Genomic DNA, 27,066 nt, shown 5'->3' with positions numbered 1-27,066 from the left:
CTTTGTGAGAAAAAAATTACAGTGATTGGAGTGAGTGAATTTTTCTCTGTGGATCTACTGAATGCTACAGTCGCTAATAAGATCCGGGGTTTTATAAAGTATTTAAAGTTTTGTAATTATTATAGTAAAATGGAATATATTCAGTATCAATTATTTGAAAATTTAATTTTCATGAAGATTGGAGGATTGCAGTTATATTAATTAGAGGTTGTTTTGTATTAATTACCAGTTGTATTAATTGCAGCCATGTCTATTGCAATTTAGTTGTTCAACTCATAGAGCTTCTCATTGTACCTGAAGGGATCAGTGATGACAAGGAATATGTTATCAGTCAGTCCCTTTTCCTCTCATTTCATTAAAAAGATGATAATATCTGTTTGATTTATCCTGTTACAGTTTCCATTATGGACATTTTTCTCTATGCCTCCAAATCAGGGCATGTATATGTTAAGATTTAAAAACACAACTTTGTGATTCACCATTAATGTATGCCAATCTTCAGTAACACTCTATATACCAATTGTAGCTGGTTTTGACATTTAAATACAAATTGCCTCTTGACTTAGCCATACATTTGGTTTGAAGAATTTGAAAACGTCTCAATAAAGTTGAAACAAATAATGGCTCTGCTCTGGGCCAAACCACTGCTTCTTACTCTCTGTACAATTATGTTAATTATATTTTGTTAAAATTCCCAGAGGTCTCAGCTCTAAACTAATGGCCAATATGTAGTTGTTATTAATTGTAATTAATATTGACTACTTGTGTGTGTCTTTCCATTTTTACAGTTACATTTCAAAGAGGAGATGGAGGGTTAATGAGCAATGGAAGGTATGCTAAGGAGATTTTTTATTATTATTTTTAATCAGGACTGGGGAACCTCTATTGTAAGAGGCTATTATTGTAATAAACGATCACTTACAATTCTGAGAATTCTAGGAGGAATTAAATGGCTTACCACAAGGTTTAATGATCTATCTGTTGTGCACTTTAGAGGAATCAAGTCCAGATGTTTCATATCTCCCAGACGCCCCTGAAGAAATTAGGAGTAAATATCACAAGGAATGTGTTCATTTGTTAGCAGGATGTTTATTGCATTAATTAGACATTAGCAAATGAAGTTGCTGTTGTTTAAGACTCCTTATTGGCTCTCACTAAATTGCTGTGAGTGAACAATTACACATAATCGATCACAAAGTAAATGATTCATGGATGATGAATAGGTTGTAGATTGATAGGACTAGATTCCACAACTTTGGATACTCAATTGAAATTGATAAAAGCTGATAACAAACCCATATATCCTCATCTATTTTCCCTTTGCCAATATGGAGATTGTAATTAGGCTCTGGTAATAACTTCCAATCTCCCATTTAATCAATATTTTAGCAAAAAAGAGATTAGGTCTAATGAGAGCTAGTGGATGTAGCAAGAAAGCAGTGGGATCTTCTTATTGCAGTTTCCATAGAAACACATGTTTCTCTTAGGGATTATACCAGAAAGGGTCTATCAAAAGAAAAAGTACAATGATTATAGATGCTGCTACTTCTTTGTAAATATGCCAATAATATGGGAAAAAAATCAGAATCCTATGTTTTATGTTAAAGATGGGAATATTTTATTAAACATGGTATGAAAATAGTTTTCCTTGTAGACTAAAATCACATACTAGGTCAGACCACAGTGGATCTTTTACTACCTTAAATTAATATATCCCTAATATTTTGCAAATTGAAGAACTTGGAAATAAGCTGTTAATGGAGCAGTATAAATACTGTTCATTAATTTCTCCCAAGTTCATTTTCTCTAAATCAAGTATGAGTGCTCATACCATGGGTTACAGGCAAGGGGGGCAGATAAATATGGGAACTGCAGAAATCAAGAAGCAATAGCCCAAAGTCCTGGAAATGGTTCATACTGAGCAGTCACTCTGAGCAATTGTTCCCTAGAGGTGCCAATTTATCATCAAACCTTGTTCCAGGATCCTTATTTTACCAATTCCTATCAATTTCAGAGCAGACAACTTAATTCATTTGAGATGTCAGCAGAAACCCAAGCAGGATGCTTCTGTTTCTACTCACAGAGTTATCTGTATATGGCCTTAATGAACTGTTGAAGTTCCTTAATTCTGGAGAACCTACACATTTTAATTTGAAGTGAATTGTTATTTAATTATTTAATCCATTTTAGTGCCTAAGACTGGTTTCCAAATCTCTCTTTGTGCTCCATTTCATTTCTGTTTTAGCCGTCCAGGTCTTCTAAATGCTGGTGACCCCAGTTATCCATGGCTTGCTGATTCATGGCCAGCCACTAGCTTGCCTGTAAACAATAGCAATAGTGGCCCAAATGAGATTGCGAATTTTGGGCGTGGAGGTAAGTTGTGTTTTTCACATTTCTGTTATTTGTTATTGTTTCCTTTACTTTCCTAGATGTTTTAAAAAAGACACCCTGGACAACATTTTATTCCATATTTGAATTTAATATTGTATAATACTAACAGTGTTATATATTTGCTAAATATTTCATTATAAAACTTGCATCTATATTAGCCTGAGTAAAAGTAAGCTTTTAATGAAGTCATTACTAACCCAGAAGATTAAAACGACCATAATTTAAGCTCCAAAAATAAGAGAGCCATTGACCTGTTGAGAAATGAATGAATTTTTTTTTTTAAAGATTTATTTATTTATACAAGCGCTGGGTACAATCAGAAGTGCGGGAAGGTGAGAGAATTCACCAGAGCCAGAGCGGGGAACAGAACAGGCAGACTGATGAAGAAATACACTGCTGAGGGGAGCAGCGGGCGCAGCAGGAGAGGTCTGTCTCGCAGAAGCTGCGGGCAGCTTCGCAGCCCAGCGCTCAACCACTGTGCTACCAGGGGAGGCCCCGAATGAATTTTCTAATGACATAATAATACATTTTGTTATTAAGACTATAGGTACAACATACTAAATCGGGAATTAGGCTGCTTTAGCTTTGGGAGTCATCATTTTACTTTTCTAAGCCTCATTTATGATATATGTATCAAGTGTGAACTATATACCTGTCATCATGGCAAACAGCAAAATATAACAGTGATATAAAGACAGGTGGCCCTTTGCCTCATGTAATATATCCTATAAGGAGTTGATATTAAATAAATATAACAAGTTGAGAAAGAACTTTTTTGTACATACCATAAATGAAAGTCAAAAAGGTGATAAATATGTGACATGCTCAAACCTTTAAAATTTGATGTCAGGTTATTGCAAGGAGACAAAATTGGACCCACTATAAATGATCATCATATGATCTCCGGCTCCACATTTGAACCAGTCAACAGGAGGGTGATAGGTTTAGAACAGAGAAATCTCTGGTCCCAGTTTTTGACAGATATATATGCGTTTTCCACTGGCAAACGAATTGCAATGACAGGAAATGAATTGTCTCCACATTTGAGGACTGCCCATCTGGAGTCCGAAAGACCCATATACAATGTTATTAATTCGATATCTGATTGAAAGGTTAAATTAGTCAAAAATGCATAAGCAGTGTGTGGAAAAGGTACAACCATAGTTCAACCTCCAGAAATAAGAGAGCTATTGACCTATTGAGAAATGAATGCATTTTTCTAATGACATGTATAAAGTGCAAGGCAACAAAGGTGGTTAAGGAATACAGACAAAGAAGGCTTTAAACATTGTCCAAAGCGTAATCAGAAACCATCGATGAAAGGTTTAAGAAGACAATTCTGGGATCCCAGTTCTGTTTTAAGTCATTCAGCCTGCTGTTGTCTGGAGAGTGAAATGAGTGGAAAATTGGGGTGATTAATTAGGAGTGTAGGGTTATACTCCAAGAAAATTTGGATGAATCCACTGGACGATTTCTATACTTCTAGGTAGAATTAATGCAAGAGACCTAGGGTAGGGTTAAAATATTCTGAGTGCATTATGAGCTTCAAGGGTAGATATCACTTGTTTGAGTATAAAATTATACTCAATGAGTAATCATATAGACACTGGTATTTGCTCTTTAAGAATAGAATATAGAGGCCTCCCCTGGTGGCACAGGCGGTTGAGCGCCATGCTGTGAAGCTGTCCGCAGCCTCTGCAGTGCTGGTTCAATCCCGGCCAGCCAGAGAGGGTCCCACATGGCGTGGCCAACCTCTCTTGTCTCGCCTGCTGCTCCCCTTAGCAGTGTATTTCGTCAGTCTGCTGTTCTGTTCCCCACTCTGTCTCTTGTGAACCCTCTCACCCTCCCGTGCATCTAGCCTATACCCTGGTTCTAGTATAAATAAATAAATAAATCTTAAAAAAAAAAAAAGAATAGAATGCAGGGCCTCCCTGGTGGTACAGGTGGTTGAGCGCAGCACTGTGAAGCAATCTACAGCCTCTGCAGTGACGGTTCAATCCCCGCTGGCCTCAGAGCAACCCACATGGGGAGCCAAGACCTCTCCTATCTCGCCCACTACTCCCCTCAGCAGTGTATTTCGTCAGTCTGCCTGTTCTGCTCCCGACTCTGTCTCTGGTGAATCCTCTCACCTTCCCGCACATCTGGCCTGTACCCCAGCTCTTGTATAAATCAAAAATAAATCTTAAAAAAAAAAGAATAGAATGCAAACACATGCTTTAATATATTAAAATGGTATTTCAAATAATAAACTTAAAAATTATTGCACAACCTGTATTCTATATATTACAACTCCCAAAAGGGGAGAAAAACGCCCATTTTCTAAATAAAATACAGAAAATAATCATACCTTTCTCAAGGGGTATGTAATGAGGATTGAATGTATGGCTACATGGTTTAGCACAAAACTCAATAAATACATGCCTGCTTGGTATCATTGGAGAAGATGAGAGGATAGACAGTAAGTTTTATGACTCCTCAGATTCGTGATTTCCCTCTGTAATCAAGTGCACATCTCTTAGGATTCTCACTTGCCCAGAGCCTCTGAGAGTAACTGCCTCCCTAAGTGACTAAACTTGGGACCTTCAATTATAAGCTATCACTTCCCCATGGGCAGATTCCAAAGCTCAGCATCCCCTCAGCAGGAAAGCAACACTCTCCTTACTGCCCTGCTCAGATTGATTTTATCAAAAGACATTGGTTTCCAAATTTTATAAATCATGTTATAGCTCCCTCTTTGCCTTTTATATTTATATTGGAAAGACATGCCATTCTAACTGTTTATCAAGAAATAAATACCTAAAGATGGGAAAAGTACTTTTTTTTTTTTTTTCGGTTTCCAGCAGGCTACACTAACCTCTAAAATGTCTCAGTCTAATTTGGCCAAGTTGTTAATCTGTAGGCTTTCAAGACTTTTCTTTATATTAACCTCATTTTCATGACATGATATATTTCACTGATGAACATCAAAGCCACAAAAAGTTTTTGCAGGGTTTACTCTGTCTCTTTTCATTGTAGTAGACATTTTAAGTATTTACTATGCACCAGAAATACTGTTTTTGTACATTGTATTTCCTTCTCATAATAAATGTATGACATAGATAATCATTTTTCCATTTTAAGTGTCAAGAAACTAAGGTTTATCAAGAAGAATAATGTGAGATCTGACTCTAAGCCTAAATTCTTTTACCTATCCTGCTCTGCAGTTCTAAAATTGGGATTCTTATGTTGATTATATAATTGGTAGGAAAAATATCATGGATACTGACATTTTCCCTTTAAGAACAGGTTATCTGTACATGTTCAAATGTAAAGGCAATAGTATTTTGAATAATAAAGTTACTCATTATTGCATAAGTCTGTATTTTATCAACACAAACAAGTTATAAAAATTCTTTTAACCAGTTAGTGTGTACTTATTCTATTCAAAACACTAGGTGAGGAATTGTGGAAATACAGACATTTCCAAATAAGTTATGATACAGTGAAGTAAACAATTATTCATACAATAATGCAAGCAAAGCATAACCAAGCAAAATGCATAACCAAGCTGATAAATCTCTAGAATGAATTATGAGTAATTTTAACTGTACAGAAGGGTTTTTATAATTAATAGGTTCCCAAACTCAAATATTCAAGTCACACTCTCTAAAGCACTAAGGATGGGTAGGTGAACGCAGTAAGAATGGGATGTGGGAAGTCCTGCCAGAGAGCATAGGTGGCAGCACCTGTTCAGGTCTGGCTGTGGGAGGAAGGCTGGACCAGAGTTCTAATCCATAAGCTGTAAGAGGGAACCCCACATCCAGCTATTAATGTATAATCTTCCAAATTTTCAATATTGGGATAAGACAATATTTTAAAAATGAAGAGTGATCAAATAATATTTGAAGGAACTATACAACCTACAAATCAAACGAGAAATACTTGGGCTTGAAGGGCTGACTGTAATTTCATCTTAGCAGAGAGATATTCTATTTCTAGACTCATAGTTTTAATTGTTGCAGAGTAGCATTATATGGGATTAGATTCTTCCTCTACTTTTTTTTCCATTTTGAACACTTGAAAACACACAACCACTTTCAAAACTGTGACTGAAGTGATTCCAATCTAAATCTGAAGTTTTGGAGAACCTCAAGTTCAAGATATCAGGAAACTGGGAAGGATCTATTTTTACAATTTTGGTATATTATTTAAATTTTTTAAATTGGAGAATAAATATAAAACTGATACTTGACAATGAAATATGCTTCTTAATTAGATTTTCTGATTACTTTATAGCTGAAAACAAAGTGGGCAAGAAAGCAGTTGTGAAATTCTGAACTCTAAAAGCAATTTTATTTACTTATATAAAATTGGTGAAATATAAATTTTAATTTAATGTCCATTGATATTCATTTAAAAATACTTACTTCAATTAAATACATATCCACCAAACTGTAAATCAAATTAGAATCCAGAATTCAAAACCCTCAGAGAGACTTGCATTATACCGTATACAGTATACATTTTATTTTTTATTTTTATTTTTTCATAACTATTAGCCTATCTTTATTTTTCTTTTTTAAGATTTATTTATTTATTTATAAAAGCACCGACTAAAGTCAGAAGTGCAGGAGGGTGAGAGAATTCACCAGAGCCAGAACAGGGAGCAGAACAGGCAGAAGGAACGAAGTACACTGCTGAGGGGAGCAACGGGCAGCAGGAGAGGTCTGCGCGCCATGTGGGAACCTCCCTGGTGGCCGGGGCGCTGCAAGAGGCTGCGGGCAGCTTCGCAGCCCAGTGCTCTCAACTGCTGCACCACCAGGGGAGGCCCTACAGCATACATTTTAAATCTCTTGTTCCTGTTGCTAGAGAAAACAATTTTTAGCTTTTGTGAAATGCAAAAATAATATTTTTATAAAAATCGTTATTTCAAGTACTGTTGGATAACATCAAATATAAAAGTTTTAAAATATCTTGACCAAACTCCTACATCAGTTTTCTCCTTGTGATGTCAACTTTGTTTTGTTACTGAGATAATTTGGTTTGCTACTTAATATTACAGTACTGGAACTTGTTCAGAATTTCTTGTCCTGAAGAAATCAAGTAGGTTGATGCTCTTAAGTCCCATGAAGTTTGGCTTTCAGAGCATAGGTCCTTAAAGAATATGCCATACTTTAGATTCACTTTTAACTTTATATAATTTAAAAGAGTTGGATATGGTGATTTATTTTTTGATTTATTTAGTATCTTTTCTCTGACAAAGAAAAATAAAAGCTCAGGAGCGAGGTGGCAGTTCTGTGTTAAAAGCATTGTGTAAGGATAATTCAGCACACCAAAATGATAAGTGGACTGATTGATATTCAGTGTCATTCCTGAAGTTTAATTTTACTCTTGCTATATTACAACCTGAAACCCTAATTCTCTACTTCTAAGAGTTAGAAGCATAAATTAAACTCACTGATCACTCAGATTTCCTTTTCTGTAGTTAACTTCTGCAGTATTGTTAAAATGACTTATTCATGAAACTGTTCCTTTATTACCAAGGGGGGTGGAAGGGGGGGACACGTTTGCTACTATCAGTTACACTCCATTTCCAGAGCTGTGAAATCAATTCAGATAAAGGACAGGTTGAAACTTCAGGAAAAAAAAAAAGTATGTCATAATCTGCACAGTATAATTTTGGGATTTTTGTGTCTATTCAGCAGTTTTATTCCCTGCCTTCTGGGACAAAGTGGGAAAAGGAGTTTCATCCATGGTTTGTAGATTCACTATTACAAATGCTTTGTAAAGAGCTAAAAATTTCATGGGTTTTAGAATAGAACGAACAACTGCAGGCATTTTTCAGTAGTGAATATCCCAAACTTCTCTTTCATGGTTGAGGAAGGTGGGGGAGGGGTGTGTGAGCAGTGAGACGTGAAGGGCGCGCAGTAGCTGCCTGTCACCGAGGCTGATAGTTGGCGATGGTTGTACATCATCTCCCCTTCATTGGCTCATGAAGCCCATCTCAGCTAAAATGCAAACGTGCGGCATGACACATTTATTTTTCATCTTCTATCCTGAGAGTTTTGGATTTCCTGTGCATCATTAAATTGTTTCATTTTCTATGTTCACCACAGATGTGCTGCCACCAGTTCCAGGCCAAGGGGATAAAACAGCAACGATGCTTTCAGATGGAGCCATTTATAGCAGCATTGACTTCACTACCAAAACCACTTACAACAGTTCCAGCCAAATAACACAGGCTACCCCATATGCCACGACACAGATCTTGCATTCCAATAGCATACATGAATTGGCTGTTGACCTACCTGATCCCCAGTGGAAAAGTTCAATTCAGCAAAAAACAGATCTGATGGGATTTGGTTATTCTCTACCTGATCAAAACAAAGGTAACAATGGTGAGTCAGGTCGTTTCTTGAGGACTTACTTTCATATCATTTGTGCATGAGATAGAAATTAGTATTCGTTGTTCAGTTCAGTGATTCATCATCAGGTTTGCTACCTAAACTAAAAAAAAAACAAAATATCGGCATGTATTCAGAACCTTGCACAATCCCTACCACCGCCACCACCACCTCCACCACTGTCGCTACCACCACACACCAACACCAATTGGTTCCATCCTTTTAGATCGTTTTCAATAGATTGATCAGCAATCCATCTCTACTTCCATTAGGACAGGATAGACAAAACATTCCTCCACCGTCCCACAACATCTGCTTCTGAGTTGCTAACTGCATGTTCTGCATGGGCTTGTGCTGTGAACTAATCACATGATGCCACTATGACCTCTGCCCTTTAACCCTTAGCCTTACTTTACATCCCTGACTACCGATTGGCTGAGGGATTGTCTAATAGAATGCCACACAACCAGTCACAGGATTTCAGCACCACCAGCTCTCACAACAGCTCAGAGAGGAGTGGCAGTCTCTCAGGTTGGTCTAATCACAGTAAGGAGAAATATTTGTTTGTCACCAGCATATGACCTGTATTCCATAGAACCATGAAGAGTACTGAGTCACAACTCACTATGAGGCATTTATCTTTCAATGACAATAATAGTTATCCTAATGAAATCATGCTGGGGGAGGGGGTAAAATATCACTGTCCCTTTATGTACTGAGAATGCAAGCGTGGATTTATAGAAAATAGATGCCATTTAATGAAATACTACACATTAAAGGGAAGATGAGTTTTATTGAACTTGAAGAGTCGATAAGTTTACCAGAAAAAATCACACAGGAAAGTTAGTTTAATGGCATGGATGCCAAAAGATGAATTCAACTAAAATGAACATGATTTTAGAGATTTTTCATGAAACTAGGATTCCAGGATGTGGCTTCTTATTTTTGGACAATCTTTCCAAAATGTCATATAATGGCAATTATTATATATTGAATAATAACATTTAGAAGGTGCTGATATCATGCTAAACAAGAATGTTAATATGAGAAATTACTGTTCACATATAAGTATTAAAAAATAATCTTACATATTGATAATTCTTTTATGATGTAACTTTTAATATTCATTTGAGATATATTAACCAAATTAGCTACTTTTTTTTAAAAAGATTTATTTATTTATTTATACAAGCACTGGGTACAGTCAGAAGTGTGAGAAGGTGAGAGAATTCACCAGAGCCAGAGTGGGGAACAGAACAGGCAGACTGATGAAGTACACTGCTGAGGGGAGCAGCAGGCCCGGCAGGAGAGGTCTGCGTGCCATGTGGGACCCTCGCTGGTGGCTGGGGATGGAACCGGCACTGCAGAGGCTGCGGGCAGCTTCGCAGCCCAGCGCTCAACTGCTGCGCCACCCGGGAGGCCCCAAATTAGCTACTTTTAATAGAAATATCATCTAGCACTTGTAGAGAAAAATGCCTTTTACCAGACAGAAATGTATACTTATCATAGTAAATATCAGGGATATTTACTCCAACCTCAAGCATTTTATCCCTAAAATGAGGAGGTCATAGACATACTCCAACTTCCCCACATAACATATACATTGTATGACTGATGACCTTATCTGCTCATTTCTAATTGATTCCATTACCCTATTTGCTTTTTTTTATATATATATATATTAATGACATGCTATTTAATTTCATGGAGAGTTTTGGGGGTTTTTAAGCACAGGTTCTTAATAAAACAACCTTATGAACTGTCACAGACTATCAGACATCAAGGACATGAAGAGTTAACTCTTTTACATCATTAGGGTAACATTTACTAAATGACTTTTCCTCAGGAGATAGAATCCTTTCAATCTGAAAATGTTAATGCTCTCTCTTCTTTCCAAAATGAGCCATTTGCTCTTCTTAGCTATTGGTAGAATGAGACACATCATAGAACACAGAAAATTTTAAACATCTGTTATGAATTTAAACTGACTTAGTAATATAAGGAAAAATTTTGAGTAACCTTATATGTCATTTATTTATAATGAGTCCCACGATTATACTGAATAATTAAAAAGTAATATAGTCTAGGCTTATGTCATTCGAGATACGTAAAGTCTCCAGCAACATACACATAAAAAAATTATATATACTGTAAATTATGGATCACCTAAGACTTGCTGTGAATCATTCATTAAATATTCTGTATATGTTGATTGCTGCTGAGTTTTAAAAGTTGTCTTTGAGTAATTGTAAGCAGAATACAATTCACAATAGTGCTTACTGCTTTTTTGAATCCATTAATCTCCTGAGTGACATTTATATATATCTATGAATTATATTAACTACTTCATCTACATTTGAATATGAAATTACTTAAATCGGTGATAGAAAGCATTCTATCAGAGGTGAGCAGTGTGAAGATATATTCTCTTCTTAGTTTAGTCCAGTTGAGTTTGCTATTATAGTCTGCTTTATTTTTATAATCATAGTCATGTTTTCTAAGGATCAGATTTAAGATCAAACTATCCTATGGATATATAATAATTTCATTTTATGAAATTTTCTAAATTTTTGCACAGTGATGAAACCAATTTGAAATGATCACAGTAATCAGGAAACTTGAATATTTCTAATTATTTTAGTGAATTTCTCATCTTTCTTGAAGCACTTTTATAATTTGCTCAATAAATAAGTTCTGAGAACTTCTGATAAGAATACAGCCATTTAAAAAGTATAAAAGAAATCTCAGATCTTTCAAAATGGTATCTATAATCATACTTATGTAGTGAATATATACATTGCACACATATATTATAGCATTAGTAATAATAGCTGGATCTTTTTATATACCAGTAACTAAAAAAAATAATATAACTTACTAATTTGAAAGTAGAATTTCTCTTTTCTCTATGGAAGTCATTTTTTCAGCACAAATAAATGTAAATTCAGATATTTACATTTTGAGTTGAAGAAAGATGGACCAAATTTGCTTGCAAGTCATCAAAATATGTTCCCCTAAATCATGGGCAAGTAATTCTCACCTGAAAATGCTTGAGGATTCTTTGGCTGCAATTAACAGCAACAGACATTAGTTCCCTTAGTTCATTCAATGTTTAGGTCTGAGAAAGAGAATTTAACTTCCCTTGGCTTTTGCCAGCTGCACACCACCTTGATGAGAACTTAGCTCTCAGATCCATGCAAAGAGAAAGCAGGGAAAGTTAGTTCATAGTGCTACTAAGTCTGCTAACAAATAGAAAGCAGAAATTTCCCCAGAGAGGAGATAGGAAGCCCTTGAAATCCCCTTTTATGAATCAGCTTTGTTTCCAAAATACATTTTTTTAAATCAGCTTCTTGGAAAAGTATAAGTAATGGCTTTGTTGACCTTGGACAAGGACTTCAACAGATTTGGGTTCAGAGACCCAGAAATAGTTATTTCCAGTGAAGCTGCTACATTCTAAATTGTTTTTTCTCTGACCGTGTGAAAATGGACCACATAACACTCAGAAAAAATACCTGTGTTTTCTCATCTATAAAATGGAGATATAATAACTTGTCTTTTCATGTCACTTCTCATGTTGATCACGTAACATTTCTAAAAGAGCCCTAAAAAGTGAGAAGAGCATGGTACACAAATGTATAAAGGAGGAGCAACTAGGGGAAAAGCTATAAAAGATGTATGGCCCAAACTATTCCTCTTTTGATTACTAAAATGAAATACATGCAATATTTAATTGTTTGTGATTTGAGTAGGTTATCAGGAAACAAAGGATAAAGGGCCGTCTACCTGAAAGACAAAAATGACGGATTTAAATTTAGGCGAGTTTATTATTCTCATTTTGAGAATAAGGCTAATTCTGAGTTCTCTCTGGCTCTAGAAGTGTGTGTAATGAAGCCTGTAGAAAAGGGTAGAACCAGGTTTGCTCTGAGACAAGGATTAGGAAAGTGTAATAACGACTGATATTTATCGTGTATTCTGTACATTCTAAGCTCTTTGCATGCATTATCTCTCGTAATCTCAAAATACCTGCAAGAGTTGTAACCACATCCATGGAAATTAAGCGATATTTATTAACTTACTAAGTAGGTGAGAAATTAGTCTTCAAACACAGATGTCTTGAAGCACAGCTGCCTGCTCTCCTTCCGCTTAATACCTTCCGTTCTGTGAAAGCACTTTCGTTGCACAGTTGCGCTTTCCTGTGTGTGCCTATGTACACATGATCTAGAAAATAGATATATTTCTATAAATAGCAAGTGTATGTATGTATAGTTTCACAGTTTTTTCTGGCACTCATGTAGTAATTATGTTATTATTAAAATATGTAATTCTCTGAATTGGCGGATGCAGATTAGTAACTGGTAGAACAAAACAACTGAGATTTTTAGTAATATCTCATTGCTCGATAGTGCAGCTACAGATATTTGAGGCTCACAGCTTTTCGTTCTGGAAAGATGAAGTCTTGGGAGTAAGGACAATGTCATTTTTTGACAAGTTACCCATGTTCCGCTGAAGCTTCCTTTGTCATTTGGTTGAAGAGGTATCCTACGTTCAGCTTTGGCCCATCTCTAAGGAAGATCTATCTACCAAGTTTTGAAAGAGTGAACAAGTGTACAGTACTGTACAAATGATTAATTTTATTTTTATATTTCATTGAGTTCCAGTAATTCCAAATATGACTCATGCTCATGTGTGGATGAATCTATTTTGATTACAGTTGTATTGAAACTGATGATTCTGTTTCCATTACATCCCCCTTCTCTGTTTGGAATTCTAGGAAAGATTATGCTTCAAACATCTGGGAACTTGTCTCACTATATGCCAAAATAATTGTGCCATTAATTAGTTATAAATTTTATAAAATACACTATTGGGAAAGATTTACAGACATCTAGCAGATTGTAGCTGATTGATTTTTATCAGTACTTTTGAGAGAAAAATGTTACTCTCCTGGATTAATTAAACTGAGTAAATTCTAATGGAAAAGTTTAGCCTGTATCCTTAGACACTGCATTTTCCACTGAGAGAGATTATGCAAAAGAGCATTATAAATGCACCAAAATCTGACATTTGAAAGAATTTGCTGTGGCCCATTATTTTGTCTAACAATGAAAACGTGGATGCAGCTTATGTGAATAAATCAATAAATGTGCTTTTGCTGCAGCATCCATGTTTTTGGTTTATTCAGCTCTGCAGTTAATGCATTGGGAAAGAAACAATATCATTTTTGAGTGATTTATAAAAATGTTTTTCTGATTATATCATCTCATTGTTTGTAGCTTTTCACAACTGCAACATACTGATTTTCATTCTTTCAAAACATAAATACATCTTCCCATCAGATGTACTCTGTGACTTCCAGTATTTTGGTAGCTCTGAATAAATGCATTATTACTTTCAGGTGGGAAAGGTGGAAAAAAGAAGAAAAATAAAAACTCTTCTAAACAGCAGAAAAACAATGGATCAACCTGGGCCAATGTTCCGCTACCTCCTCCCCCAGTCCAGCCCCTTCCTGGTACAGAGCTGGAACACTATGCAGTGGAACAGCAAGAAAATGGGTAAAAATGCTTTCTATACCAACCACAGCCCAGGGCTGTGCTGTGCTCTCCAGTGTGCATTTTTGTCTTTATCTTGTGTTCTCTTAACTGTTTTCCCTGCCCACTTCCGAGACTGTTCATTGCTTCCCCTCTCTTTTATTGTTTGCGCCACCTATATGTTTTAAGCTGATAGATAGATACAACACAGCACATATTGAGGACCCTGAAGCCTTGGCCATCGAGTGCCTCAGATTGTCTGCAATCATGATAATGCAGCTTCCATTTATAATATTGCTTGTTAGTTTGAAAGCAAGTGCCCACAGCTCTGTGAACTAAAGAGCCACTCCTGATAAGGGCTGAAAAGGGAATTAAAATAACCTTCTTCATCATCCCTCACAGTTTTCTAACGACTTGATGTCTGGACATAGCAGGGCGCCCACTGTCGCGCCCCATCACAATGGGATAATTGTAGGGTCCTGGCTAGTGAGTAGAACTTTAATCATCAGCTTTGATGGGAATTTAGGGACCAGAACAATAAAAGAGGTTCAAGCCAATGCAAATTCTGTAACAAAACCCATTTAAGTTAGAAAATTTCCTTTGAGGGTCTTTAAATGTGACCAGTTTCCTTATTCTTTCGCAAACATCTCCAAAGAGTTAGTTATATCCTCTGTTCGTTTAAGTGTGAATTGATTTGAAGGCAGAAAGACACTGATACTTTTTATTATTTTAATGCCCAAGAAGCAAATTAGAAATGTATTCAATCTTTTTTCTTATACTAATTCTAATTGCTCTTATTCCTCACAATTGCTGAATCCCCATTACTTTTGACTGAAACTGGAAAATGCAAAATTAAAACAGGTTTTCTTCTTCCATGTGTTTATTAAAAATATGTAGTTATTAAAATAGCTACATTTATTTGAATAATGATTTTATTAGCATTCTTGTTTCACATAAGAATCACATGTACATGCTTATGAGTTTTTTTTTCTCGTCTCCTTTTCTTTTTATGTAATTGCTCTCTTGGAAGTCTCCAGATTAATTTCACTAACTAGAATTTTCTGTCATGCTTGCTTCCTCAAAAGACCTTCATTTGCCTTTTCTGCTAGTTAATAATATAAATACATGTGTACTAAATATATGCATTATGCATAATGATAAATATGTATACATATACATATATATAAGAAAGAAAAAAAATCAGTATATTTTTACTTGTGTTTTTTTTTCTCTCTTTCCAAAGGTTTTATTTGCTTCTGTGGGATTATTGTCCCCATAAATATGCATACGATTTTTACTTAACTTGTTTTTTAAAGTTTATGTTTGAAATATGACACTGAGACCATACCCTTTTTCTCTGACTTAAAAATGAAACTTCTAAGTGTGATCTTACGTAATGCATGTCAGTGCTATCAGTGTGCCAATATCACATGGATACTGGGGCAAAGAAAAAAACAGAGATATGTATTCCACAGGAAAAGATTATTACAGGGCTTGGTCATCTGTTTTTTAAGACTGTTGTCAGAATGGGCAAATGGCACTTATAACTTGGAGGAGGTAGTAGTGCTGTTAAACAGTTAAAAGAAGAATCTCAACATCTGATCACATTAAAATTATAGATATTTGGAATCTTTCTCTTTTTTTTCTTTTCCCAGTAAGTCTACTTAAAAAAATACATAGACTAAGATAATACCTAATGTTTCTCATGGATTTTATTACCAATAACACCTATAACCCATTGAAATAAAACTAATTCATTCAAAATAAATGCTAAGCTTGTCATTTGATTTTATTGCCTAGCAGTAGAATTGGAAATGGTCATTTAATGAAAGAAATAGTACATAATGGTATCGGTTTTAATTTCTTGACACATTATTTTAAGAACATTGAGATATTACAATTATTTTTATTTGGAATTGTCAATTATTTTAATATCCATGCAGAATCCATATGTTACACATTCTTTTTTTTCTGAAATATTTCTAAAGAAATCCATTTGCTATTTTAGATATGAAATGGAATACATATTTTGACTATATATATTAAAAGTCCTTATGGCATGTACTTTCATGCTTATTTTCCTTCAAAATTTTTGTCTTCAATAACTAGTACTTGCTGAAAAAGTGATATCACTCTTAACAAAACAGTGAGGTATTAACCTGTCAGTAAACTGACAGAAAAGTTCAGTTTTATTCTTTGAACTTTGTTATTGAAGATTACTACTTGAAAGTTCTTTAAGTTGTTTCTAATAAAAATAAACATTTTAATGTCAATATGATAAAAATGAATTTAAAAAAGTAAATTTGGGATGATTTTTGTCTAACCAGTTTTATGTTTTCTAATGGGAAAACCTTGTAATACTGGAAAGGAAAGGTTTTTGAATACTTCCTAAATGTTTATACACTTCTATTCATTGAATATTTGAACTCTTAATGGTGACCTTAATATAGCATATCCACATTGATTCTCAATGATGAGCATCTGAAATTTATATAATGCCATGCAGTTTTAATCAAAACAAAGAATTTTTTAAAAATCAAATATTTCACAAAAGAACTTTTCTAGAGAATTGTCCATATGCTTTGATTTGAAATGTTCATAATTCAGGCTGAAGACTTTTTGAAACATGAAATATAAAAGTTTTGGTGTTCCCTTTCTGCTTTTAATGATTTTGATTTCTAACAACCAAGGATGTTGCAGTTACACTGGTGGTGATAGTTTCTATTGTTTTTGTGCATCATAATAAAGAATTAGTTAAACACACACATTTTTATGTACGTAAGTATTAAGCCCAATGTTGTGAAGGAAAGCAATGGAAACAGATGGGACAAGTACATGGTTAATAAAAAAGATATGATTTCTGATCTTGAGAGAAGTGGAAGGTAGAGACCAGAATCTGCACACACTATTTTTCATGGCAAGCCTAGATAGGCAATATGCACACAATAATAATTTGCATATATGAAGGGATAATGCCAGAGGTGCCTAGGGAAATCTTATAGACATTGAGTTTTCAGGTAAATCTTAAATTATTTATTCACAAATAATATTAAAGTTGGGGGTTTCTTGAGTACCAGACTCTGAGTCAGAAACAGTAAAGACAAAGAAAATGAGAAATTGTGTCTAATATAAAATCACCAATGATCCAAAGTAGATTGCTAAGTAATAACCAGAAAAAAAAAAAGTTACTACTGTTGCCACTGTCTGTGTAGATGGAGAAATATTTTCCTCCTCAAAGACAAAGAGTAAAATGAAATGAAATAAAAGATGAGACTAAAAGGAACATCCCATTAGTCCTAGCAATCCCCACTCTTCCTTCAAAACCCCACCCTATTCCAGTTAAAATTACTTGCCTTCCCTTTTCCCCTCCATTATTCCTTCAGCTTATGCATCCAATGTAGCACTCATCACGTTGCATTCTAATATTTTTCTGTATCGTCAGCACCTGGAATCTGTTGTATGAGGTTGTATTTGTTGAATTTGAAATATGCATGGGCAGGATATAATCTGAGATGATGTCTTCAGCCTATTTGTGATAACTTGTTCTCATAGGAATCTGATCTTTGGATATAAATTAGGGATTGGAAGACATGAGACAGGATACAGGTTGATAACATGTGGGATACTGCAATAAAATGGACAATATTAAAGAAAATATTAAGGGAATAAAATAGGATAATGGCAGTGAGGTGGAGGGAAAGTGATACATTTTGAAGCCATACCTACCTCAGAATTGTCACAATTTTGAAAAGATTGTATCTTTTTTATTGCAATGTTTGTTTCTGAAGTTTAGGTATCATCAGTTTTCTCTCCAAGTCTTTTTTAGTATATCCCCCCAACAAGATAAAATATCAGAAGTTATTCAAATACGTCTCCAAATAGAAAAATATGTGATATTAATTCAATACTATAGCAACCATGGTAAATGTTCTCTCTCATCAATATGCCTCTCTAAGCTTTACCAAACATGTTAAAATGTTTGTTCCTAGCTATAAATATAATGTATTTTTATTACAGTTATGTGATGCTACAGAGAATTCAGAAGTAATTAAATAGAAAACTAGTGCTTTGCTTTTGTTATTGCAATTAGAGATTGGCAAGCTTTTGAGGGTGTTGAACTTCATTGTATTTTTATTAATGATTTGGTATTTGTATCTGGCCTTTAACTACTCAGTTCACATACACATTGATTCATTGTCATCTTTCTTATTATTCACGAGTCAAGACAGATAATATGATGCCGCATACTACACTGACAAAAAGTCAAAGAATAAAGCTTCTCTAAAAAGACTGGCCAAAAGACCTTTGGAAAGGCATTAGAAACATTCTCACAGTCTTTTTTAATGTTACTAACAAGAAAAAGTCAAAATTCCATCACTCAAATAGGATATATATCTTTAAATGTGAAAGAAGTTCTAAAAACAGAGCTACACTTTTCATAACATTTACAGTGTCATTTGTTTCTTGTCTTCTTCAGAAACTGCATGAGACCTAAATATCTGTTGTTCTGGAACAAATATATTAAAGCAGGCGTAACTTAGACATGATGAGCAGTTCTCCCTCACATATATATGTGCTATGTCCCAACCTGCTTTCATTATTCTCTCATGTTCTTCTAGTCTTTCTTTTTTTTCCCCCCCTCTCTCTCCAGTTCCTACTTTTCATGTAAATCATTGACATTAATTCATGGACTTTTCACCACTTTACTTACAGGGTAGAAAGCTAGATTGCTACGGTTATAGATTATCCTTGTGGGGGAAAAAAAACAAACATGGAACAGTTGATGGTAAATACTGTTCTAGTTAAAAGGAATAGCTAATAATTTTTTTTTTAAATTAGCATGTTGTGCAGGTTATTTTATAATATCAAAAATTGTGGGGGGGAGTGTTAGACTTTCCTTTGATGAAATTTGATTAATAAAAAATGTTTAGTGAAACTAATTATAATTTTTCTATGTTATCTTAACAGAGGATGCATATAACATTGTTTCTTCATTTTCTTATGTTTTTCTGCATTTTATTCCATATACAAGTTTCCTTTATATTGTTGGAAGTAAGAATAATTCACTCTTTATGAAACTGGAATATTTTATGAAATAATCGACTAACTCCATTTGAATGATTGAATATATAAACATGTTCTTTTATTCAAATTTGTTACATCTGGCATAAGTCAATGTAGGTAATAAAAGTACATACACTAGTTTATGGAACAAAAAATGAGCCATTCTGTAACAAGTTATATGGAGTAAATTAAATTATAACTATTAATGAAGAATAACAGCTTGTATATCCCATACTAACAATGGGGGATTTTTTTAATTAGGTTTCTTACATATACTGTTGCTTGCCTTAACAAAGTATTTGGAGTCAAATAAGTAAATTAAGAAAAAGAAACTTAATGAAGCAATTTGTAGATTTTCATTTGAAATGAATAAATATGTTTATCACCTACTATTTTTAAGATATTATGTCAAGTGTTGCAAACAAGGATATTTCGATGCCATAACATTAATGTAGCTCAAATCCACTAAAGGAAAATACACTTAACATTTGAAAGGTGAGATAACACAATAAATTAGAAAATAGTTAAAGGTACCAACATTGGAAATGACATGACAATGTATAATCAATTTTCAAGCAAATGTGGAAATATATTATAAGTGCAACTTCAGAAGAGTAATATATCAGTCTAGGTGACCTCATCATGGAAATCTTTATAAAAGATACAGGATTTAGCCTGTAGCTTGAAAGACTTGTAAGATTAAGATAAATAGAATTGTAGTTACAGCTACAAATAAGTAGAGTACAACTTATTTGAAATAAGTTGCATTTTTTAAAAGTAATGCACCAACAAATTTTCTGTTATCGGGGTTTTTGGGAAATTGTAAAAAAAATCTGAAAATGTAGGTTGAATCTTAGACATAGTCAATGGAAAGCGTATTTTCAAGTCCATAATGAAGAGAAGTGAATATTTCATTCAAATCATTTTGATATTTTCATAACCCAATTTGTAAGTGGTAGACAGTATTGATCATAGATTAGGAAAAAACTAAAGGTGGTAATTTCCACTGATATAATAAAGTATAAACACCTTATGCAACAGTGTCTTTTCTCCAAATGATATCTAACTGATCACTTACATGTAAAACAAATAAAAATGCCATCATTTTTGAACAATATTTTTTTTTAAGTCAGATTGGTGTTTATATATAGTCAATTCATGGGAATAAAAGTGTAAATGATGGTTTTCTAATATATGAAAGTTGTTATTTGTAACACATTAAAGTGTGCTTATTTATATGAAAATGTAAAAGTTCAGAAGAGATATTCCTAGCAGACTGTAAAATTTCTAAAATAAGGCCTTCTGTCTGCAACTCATTCAGGTAGCCTCAGTGAGAAGAAAATTGAACAGCCAAAGATGATCTCATTCCTTACATTAAACCTATTAGTGACTCTCATCCAAAGGCAAGGTTCCAAGCTCCTCAGTTGATGAGACCCTCTGTGATCCAGTACATCCTCTCTCTTCTTTATTTGCCAGTTCTTATCAGCTGGAACATACTTGAGTAGTTCAAAAACTTTATATTTTCTCTTTCTCTGGGCCACCACATGTTGCTTAGCATATTCCCTTTTCTGGTGATCAGCACAGCCTTCCCCATCTCCAAAGCTGGCCGTGTTGGTCTCCCTCCTCTCTACTCTCACGGTAGTTGATATTGTTGACTATTTGCTTAATGTCAGTCTGTCCCCCTGGATTGCATGCTCTGAAAGTTTATACAATTACCTGACAGATGATTTTTGAATAAATGGAGGATAAATGCAAACTATTTAAATAGACTATTTTTAAATCAATTTTATTTTAGCAGCAAAATTGAGCAGAAAGTACAGAGAATAAAGTGACTAAGCATACATGTGCAGGTTTTTGTGATAGATTCAATTTATGTGAGATTATGTTAGAAAAGGCACTCAAGTAAAAATATTTAAAAATTATGTAGACATTTACAAATTAGAGTTTGTAAGGGAGATTATGACTAGAAATATACGTTAGTAATATTTATTCTATATTCAATTTTGTTGGCTACTTATTGTGGCTACTTACTGTAGGCTACTTACTGTGGTAAATCATCTGTAGGCTACTTATTGTGGTAAATGCTGAAAATACTAAGTTGACAATTACTGAGTTCTTGAGTTTAAGGATCTCACATAAGAGGGGGGTAAAAAATACATGAAACAAATAATCCCAATATAATATGGAGAGTGCCACAACATAACATTATGGAATTGTGATCAGTTCCATATGGCAGGGACAGAGAAAGCTTCACAGAACTGATCAAAATTAAAGTGAACCTCAAAGGAAAGTATAAGTGCTCACAGGCAGATGATTTGAACACAGTCATATACAGACAGCTCTGTACAGACCCAGAAAAAAATATAGGGTAAGCAGGTAACTGGAAAGTAGTAGAAACAAAGGCTTACTAGATGGGGAAGTTATTTTGGGTACAGCTCACGAATTAGGACTTTTTCTTGTATTTGCAATAATGAATAATTCAAAACCTGTGAATTAAGAATTTAAAACATAATCCTATTGCTTGAATGGAAGGTAGGGTAGAAGAGGCAAAGATGACATCCCAGGAGAGTAATGGAATAGTTCACATCAGAAGGACGCTGCTCTGAAAGTAGAGATAAAACATAGGAGATATTTAAAGAAGTAAAAATTCAAGTTGTGTGACAGGGTAGTCATAATTAATAATATTGCTGTTCTTATCCTGTCTCCTTTTTATATTATCTTAAAGTCTATTGGATATATGAAATAATAGAACCACAGAGAAAGTATAAGTAGAAATGCTACTAGATGGTATCATTTAAAACTTACTTGATTAATTTTCAATTCACAAGCAGAATCCCCTAAAATAATACTGTTTTTAAAAAATCGTTATTCTTTAAATATATATTTTATAGGACTAGATTTTTGACTTGTGTTTTAGAGAGTTGAAATTAGATGTTGAGCTGAAAGGGAGGTGTGATTTTCTACTGAGAAAATTAAATTACTTAACACAATCAAGGAACCTTATTTGGCATCACGGTACTTCATGGTTTATATGTCACATAAAATGAAAGGTGAGTATAGGTCTAAAAATGAGAGTAATAAGTAAAATCCTCAAATGCTTCTTAGATGATAAATATTAGCATACACAATTGCTGCATAATAGTGAAGAGAAGAAATCTTCAAGCCCTAATTTCATTAATTTTTTTTTTAAAAAAAAGATTTGTTTGTTTATGCATGCAAGAACTGGGTAAACCAGAGGTGCGGGGCGGGGGGGGGGGGATGAGAGGATTCACCAGAGACAGAATGGGGAGCAGAACAGGCAGATCTACTGAAATACACTGCTGAGGGGAGCAGCGGGGGAGACAGGAGAGGTCTGCCGCGCCATGTGGGTTGCCCCCTGGCCAACCGGGGATCGAACTCATGCTACCGTGACTGGCAATAGCTTCATAATGCTGTATTTAACCCCTGAGCCACCAGGCTAGCCCCTCATTAATTGTTTTTCATTAGCAATTTGGTGTTCCATGTGAGTAGCTTTGTTGGGAATTTATTGCCTTTTGTAACTGTGGGATAACAAGCAGCTAATCAGGTCTTTTAGAATAAATGGAGATATTAAGATAACAGGTGTAATTATGATTAGAAATTCAGAAAACAGCCAGGTTATGTATTGTGGCACTACCCAATAACTTGAAATTGGGGAGAAATTAGCCATTGTGGTTGCTGTTCACTGCCACCTTTTATTGTGCATGCATGTGTGATAGGTGTCAATGTGCTTTTCTTCTCATTTAATTTCAGCTATGACAGTGATAGCTGGTGCCCTCCATTGCCAGTACAAACGTACTTACACCAGGGCATGGAAGATGAATTGGAAGAAGATGATGATCGCGTCCCAACACCCCCAGTCCGAGGCGTGGCTTCTTCTCCTGCTATTTCCTTTGGACAACAGTCTACTGCTACTCTCACTCCATCCCCACGAGAGGAAATGCAACCCATGCTGCAGGCTCACCTGGATGAGCTGACAAGGGCCTATCAGTTTGATATAGCAAAGCAAACATGGTAAATATCCCAATTAAATGCGAGGACCCATGCTTTTAACACATGGATAGAGGAAATGATTTTTCACATTTTTCACAAGAGATTCTCATAGAACAATACAGCTGAGGTTAGAAATGCTTTTGAACAACTCTTTGATTATCTAGTTAAGGAAAATGACTGAAGAAATGTTAAATAATTTGACCAAGGACCTATAACTAGTTAGAGTGAACCAGAACAAAAATTCAGATCTATTGAGCTTCAGGCTAAGGGACTTTTGGCTATACTGAATATTTCTTAATTTACAGTTTAGCTTCCATTGGCTTATTCTTGAACTCCCTTCCAGTGCCATAATAAAAGGCTCATTTTGGATTCTTTGGAGTGCCTGTGATTAATTCTGTCTATGGTTATGAATATGTAGATGTAAACTTCTGTAAATCACATATGGTTAGTGTCAGCTATTAAAAGACTTTCTTTGGACTGAATTAAATGAAACATTAAAAAAAAATGCATCCCCAAAGACCTAGGATAAACTTCAAGCCCCCAAATTCCATTTTTCTCATCAATCCATAAGCACTCACAAGGTACAAATGGTAATCTACTTAGATATGACAAGAATACAACTTGGACAACGTTCACAATTTTATATTTTTTTTTTCATTTGCTCTGTATTTTCCCAAATAGTAACATATGAACTACTCTTAAAAGTGACATTTCAATGACATACCACTGATTATTACTTCTACACTGTGCTTGATCTTACAGTAAATTTTCATGAAAAAAAAAATTGTGTCTTCTTTTATAGTTTTAGCTACTAGAATTAGCTGATAATAATTCTTACTCTCAGTGCTAATGAACTATTTATAGTTAACTATACAAAGAGATAGTATTATAGAGAATGTCACTTAAAGCTTATTACAAATGCAGGTTGTTAGAAGCAGAAGTTCTCAAACACTACTCTTAATCATGTGGTTTTTCAAAGGTCATAGACAATTTGCTGCTAAGCACTAGTATTTCATATCAGCCTGCTTTATAACAAACCACTATTTAAGTTAAAACCAGTGGTCTTAAGAACCAGATTTCCATCAAGTTAACTAATGAATTTTGCCATGTGAAGCACAGATCCTAGCTTAGAGGCTCTCAAATCTGCCTGCATTTTGGAATAACAATGCATTGATATCTAGCCCCGGGATTGTTTGGTCTGATATTTACTGTGGGCAGCCAACATTGAGACAACTGCCTGCTTACCACTATGTGACAGTAAGCAACTTGCTTAGCATTTCTGTGCTTCAACCCCTTCTATTTGTATGCTGGCGATGTTAATAGTAATTAGCCCATTTACAAAATGATAGGGCAGCATCCAAGACTACTCTCACTTCTGACATCGAGTACAAGTTTTTAAAGTCCTCAAGACCACCTTCAGTTTCAAAAATTTGCTAAAGGAAATCACCAAAAACTCTTACACTCAAATTTACAGTTCATTATAGAGTGCAGATTCCTACTAAAGTCTGCTAAGAGGACAGATGCATAGGGTAACATCTAGGAAAGTTTCAAAATGTAGTTTCCATTGGAGTCATGGCAGGCAGGACTTTCCCAGAGGTGATGTATGACAATAAACAGAGTATTGCTAGGCAGGGAACCCACATCAGCTCCAAAGTCTAGAGATGTAATTGGGGCTCTGACTCTCCGTGTGGCTGACTTCAGTTTCCAGTCTCCATTGAAGAACTATTGATGACAAGGTGTGACTCAAAGCCCATTTCTTAAGTTCTTTTGGTAGACTTTCTGAAGTAGCATAAAGATTCCAGTTAAACAGACTTTTATCAAACCAGACATTTTAAGAACTTTGAGATTACCTTTCAGAAGTAGAGGAAAAGGTCTAACTTTTCTTTGGGCAAGGTCAAATTCTTCAATACACATCAGAGATTGTGTGTGTGTAGGGGGTATTGAATGAGACTGTACTAATGCATTATGTAGTAAAATATCTAGCTACATTATAGTTGTTATTATTCACAAGAGCTTGGGTTTTGTTCATTGCTGACTTTCCATTAGAAGCATGCCCTACTTAGTAAGTGTTTGAAGATATTTGCTAAATAAATGAACAAAGTAATTCTTCCCTACCTGCTCCAACTTTCTCTGCTCGTGTACCTCTTCAGTCCTGCAGTCCTCCAGAATGCCATTCTTGTTGCCCTTTGTAAGAGCAGTAGCGTCCATGTATTCACACAGGACACTGACATTCTGGTATGAAGTGACTCTCCATCTGGGGTCCATATTGACATCACAGGAGGAACATTTAGAAAATAATGATTCCCAGGATCTACTTTCAGGGACTGTGTTCATTGAGGCACGAAGTACACAGCACAGTGCCTGTCACTAGATGATATTTATAGACATTATATACCCTCTTCTCAAATTTCAGTTAATCTTCAAATCCTAATGAATTCAAGGGGTATGTTTTTCAATCCCTTAATATGTATTTGTTCCATCAATAGATGTCAGCAGTGATTTAGGATGGAGTGTTGGCCTGTTTTGTCCCTCTCAGGACCAAAGTGCACACCATTAAAAAGGAAAGAATCCTATATCTAAACACCACTTTGCATTCTGTTGTTCATCTCTTGGCCCTCTCCATCACCAAATCACAAACAGAATCAGAGGCAAAAAATTTAAACGTGATCATCAGCACTCAAGATTTTCTATAAGTGAATAGGAAGCCTCTGGCATTTTAATGAATGAGCTATGATGAGTGTCAGAAAATAACTCATGGCCTCAAAGTCCTGATCTCTTAAAAGATGTGGGCCTGGTGTTATTGAGGTAGCTTCCAGAACTAACATATTTGGTTTTTTTTAATACTGAAAGATCTAGAGTCTTGTTAACTTTGGAGCTGAGTGCAAGCACAAGAATGCAGTTGGGAGAGGAAAATTAAATTCTCAAAGAATTAAATATTGCCCCCAAGGCAAATATTAAAGGAAAATAATCTTGTATCTTTAATTCAAAAACTAAGAAAACACAGAGCCCTTGTTTTGCATTTCTTTTCAATAGCAAAGTTCTCTTAAATATATCACAATAAGGCAAAGAAAAGACTTAATTTGTCAAAACATGTAGATTTTCACATTTTGAGGTTGTAACCAGTAACAAAGGATGTTTTCACTTAGAATTTTTATGCTTTAGAAGAAACTAATAGCGATTCACAAAGTGAGTAGACTTGACCCCAGTGAATTGCACCCCATTTTGCATGCCCTGTGATTTGAAATAAGTCATTTAAATTTAAACTTCACCTTAATAAATCTTAAAAGATAGCTGAAAATATACATGTTGACATGTATATTTTCATTTATTGCAAAGGGCCTCTTTCTCACACAGTGTTCTAAATGCAGAGACTATGAAGTTGCATTATTTCTGGTTTCCAGGTGTTTAAAACTTGGGTAGGTGTGAGATGCAAATCAGTCACTAAAACACAATGTAGTCATTCCTACCCTAAACTGGGCTAAAGGGGAGGCAAGCGCCTGGCCTGCTTAGTGGGGATTGTGCAAGAAGAACGTCTTGTAGAGCAGGGAATATGTTCATCATTGGGAGCAAGAGGGTGTGAATACCGGTCATGGTTTTTATTTATTTATGTTTTAATGTTTAATTTTTTATATATTTCTTACACCATTGTTCATTTTTAAACAATGTTTGCTTTATGCTTTTTTTTTTTT

At 34.8% G+C, this 27,066-nt stretch overlaps 1 protein-coding gene across 8 annotated transcripts in view; it reads left to right on the top strand.

The window, feature by feature from the left end:
• ROBO2 (roundabout guidance receptor 2) overlaps nt 1-27,066 on the top strand; it is a 584,098-nt gene that overhangs the window by 531,686 nt on the left and 25,346 nt on the right. For all 8 annotated transcript variants that reach the window (XM_037525707.2, XM_054700707.1, XM_054700705.1 and 5 more), the window contains 5 exons: nt 789-831; nt 2,246-2,373; nt 8,487-8,768; nt 14,170-14,326; nt 23,138-23,398. In XM_037525707.2, the coding sequence (XP_037381604.2) occupies nt 789-831; nt 2,246-2,373; nt 8,487-8,768; nt 14,170-14,326; nt 23,138-23,398 (871 nt within the window). The remainder of the gene's footprint in view (nt 1-788; nt 832-2,245; nt 2,374-8,486; nt 8,769-14,169; nt 14,327-23,137; nt 23,399-27,066) is intronic.

Source organism: Talpa occidentalis, unplaced genomic scaffold (assembly GCF_014898055.3).
Source record: "Talpa occidentalis isolate TD23 unplaced genomic scaffold, MPIMG_talOcc4v2.1 talOcc4.4, whole genome shotgun sequence".
Classification (NCBI taxonomy): domain Eukaryota; kingdom Metazoa; phylum Chordata; class Mammalia; order Eulipotyphla; family Talpidae; genus Talpa; species Talpa occidentalis.
This window is presented reverse-complemented; position numbering and strand designations above follow the sequence as displayed.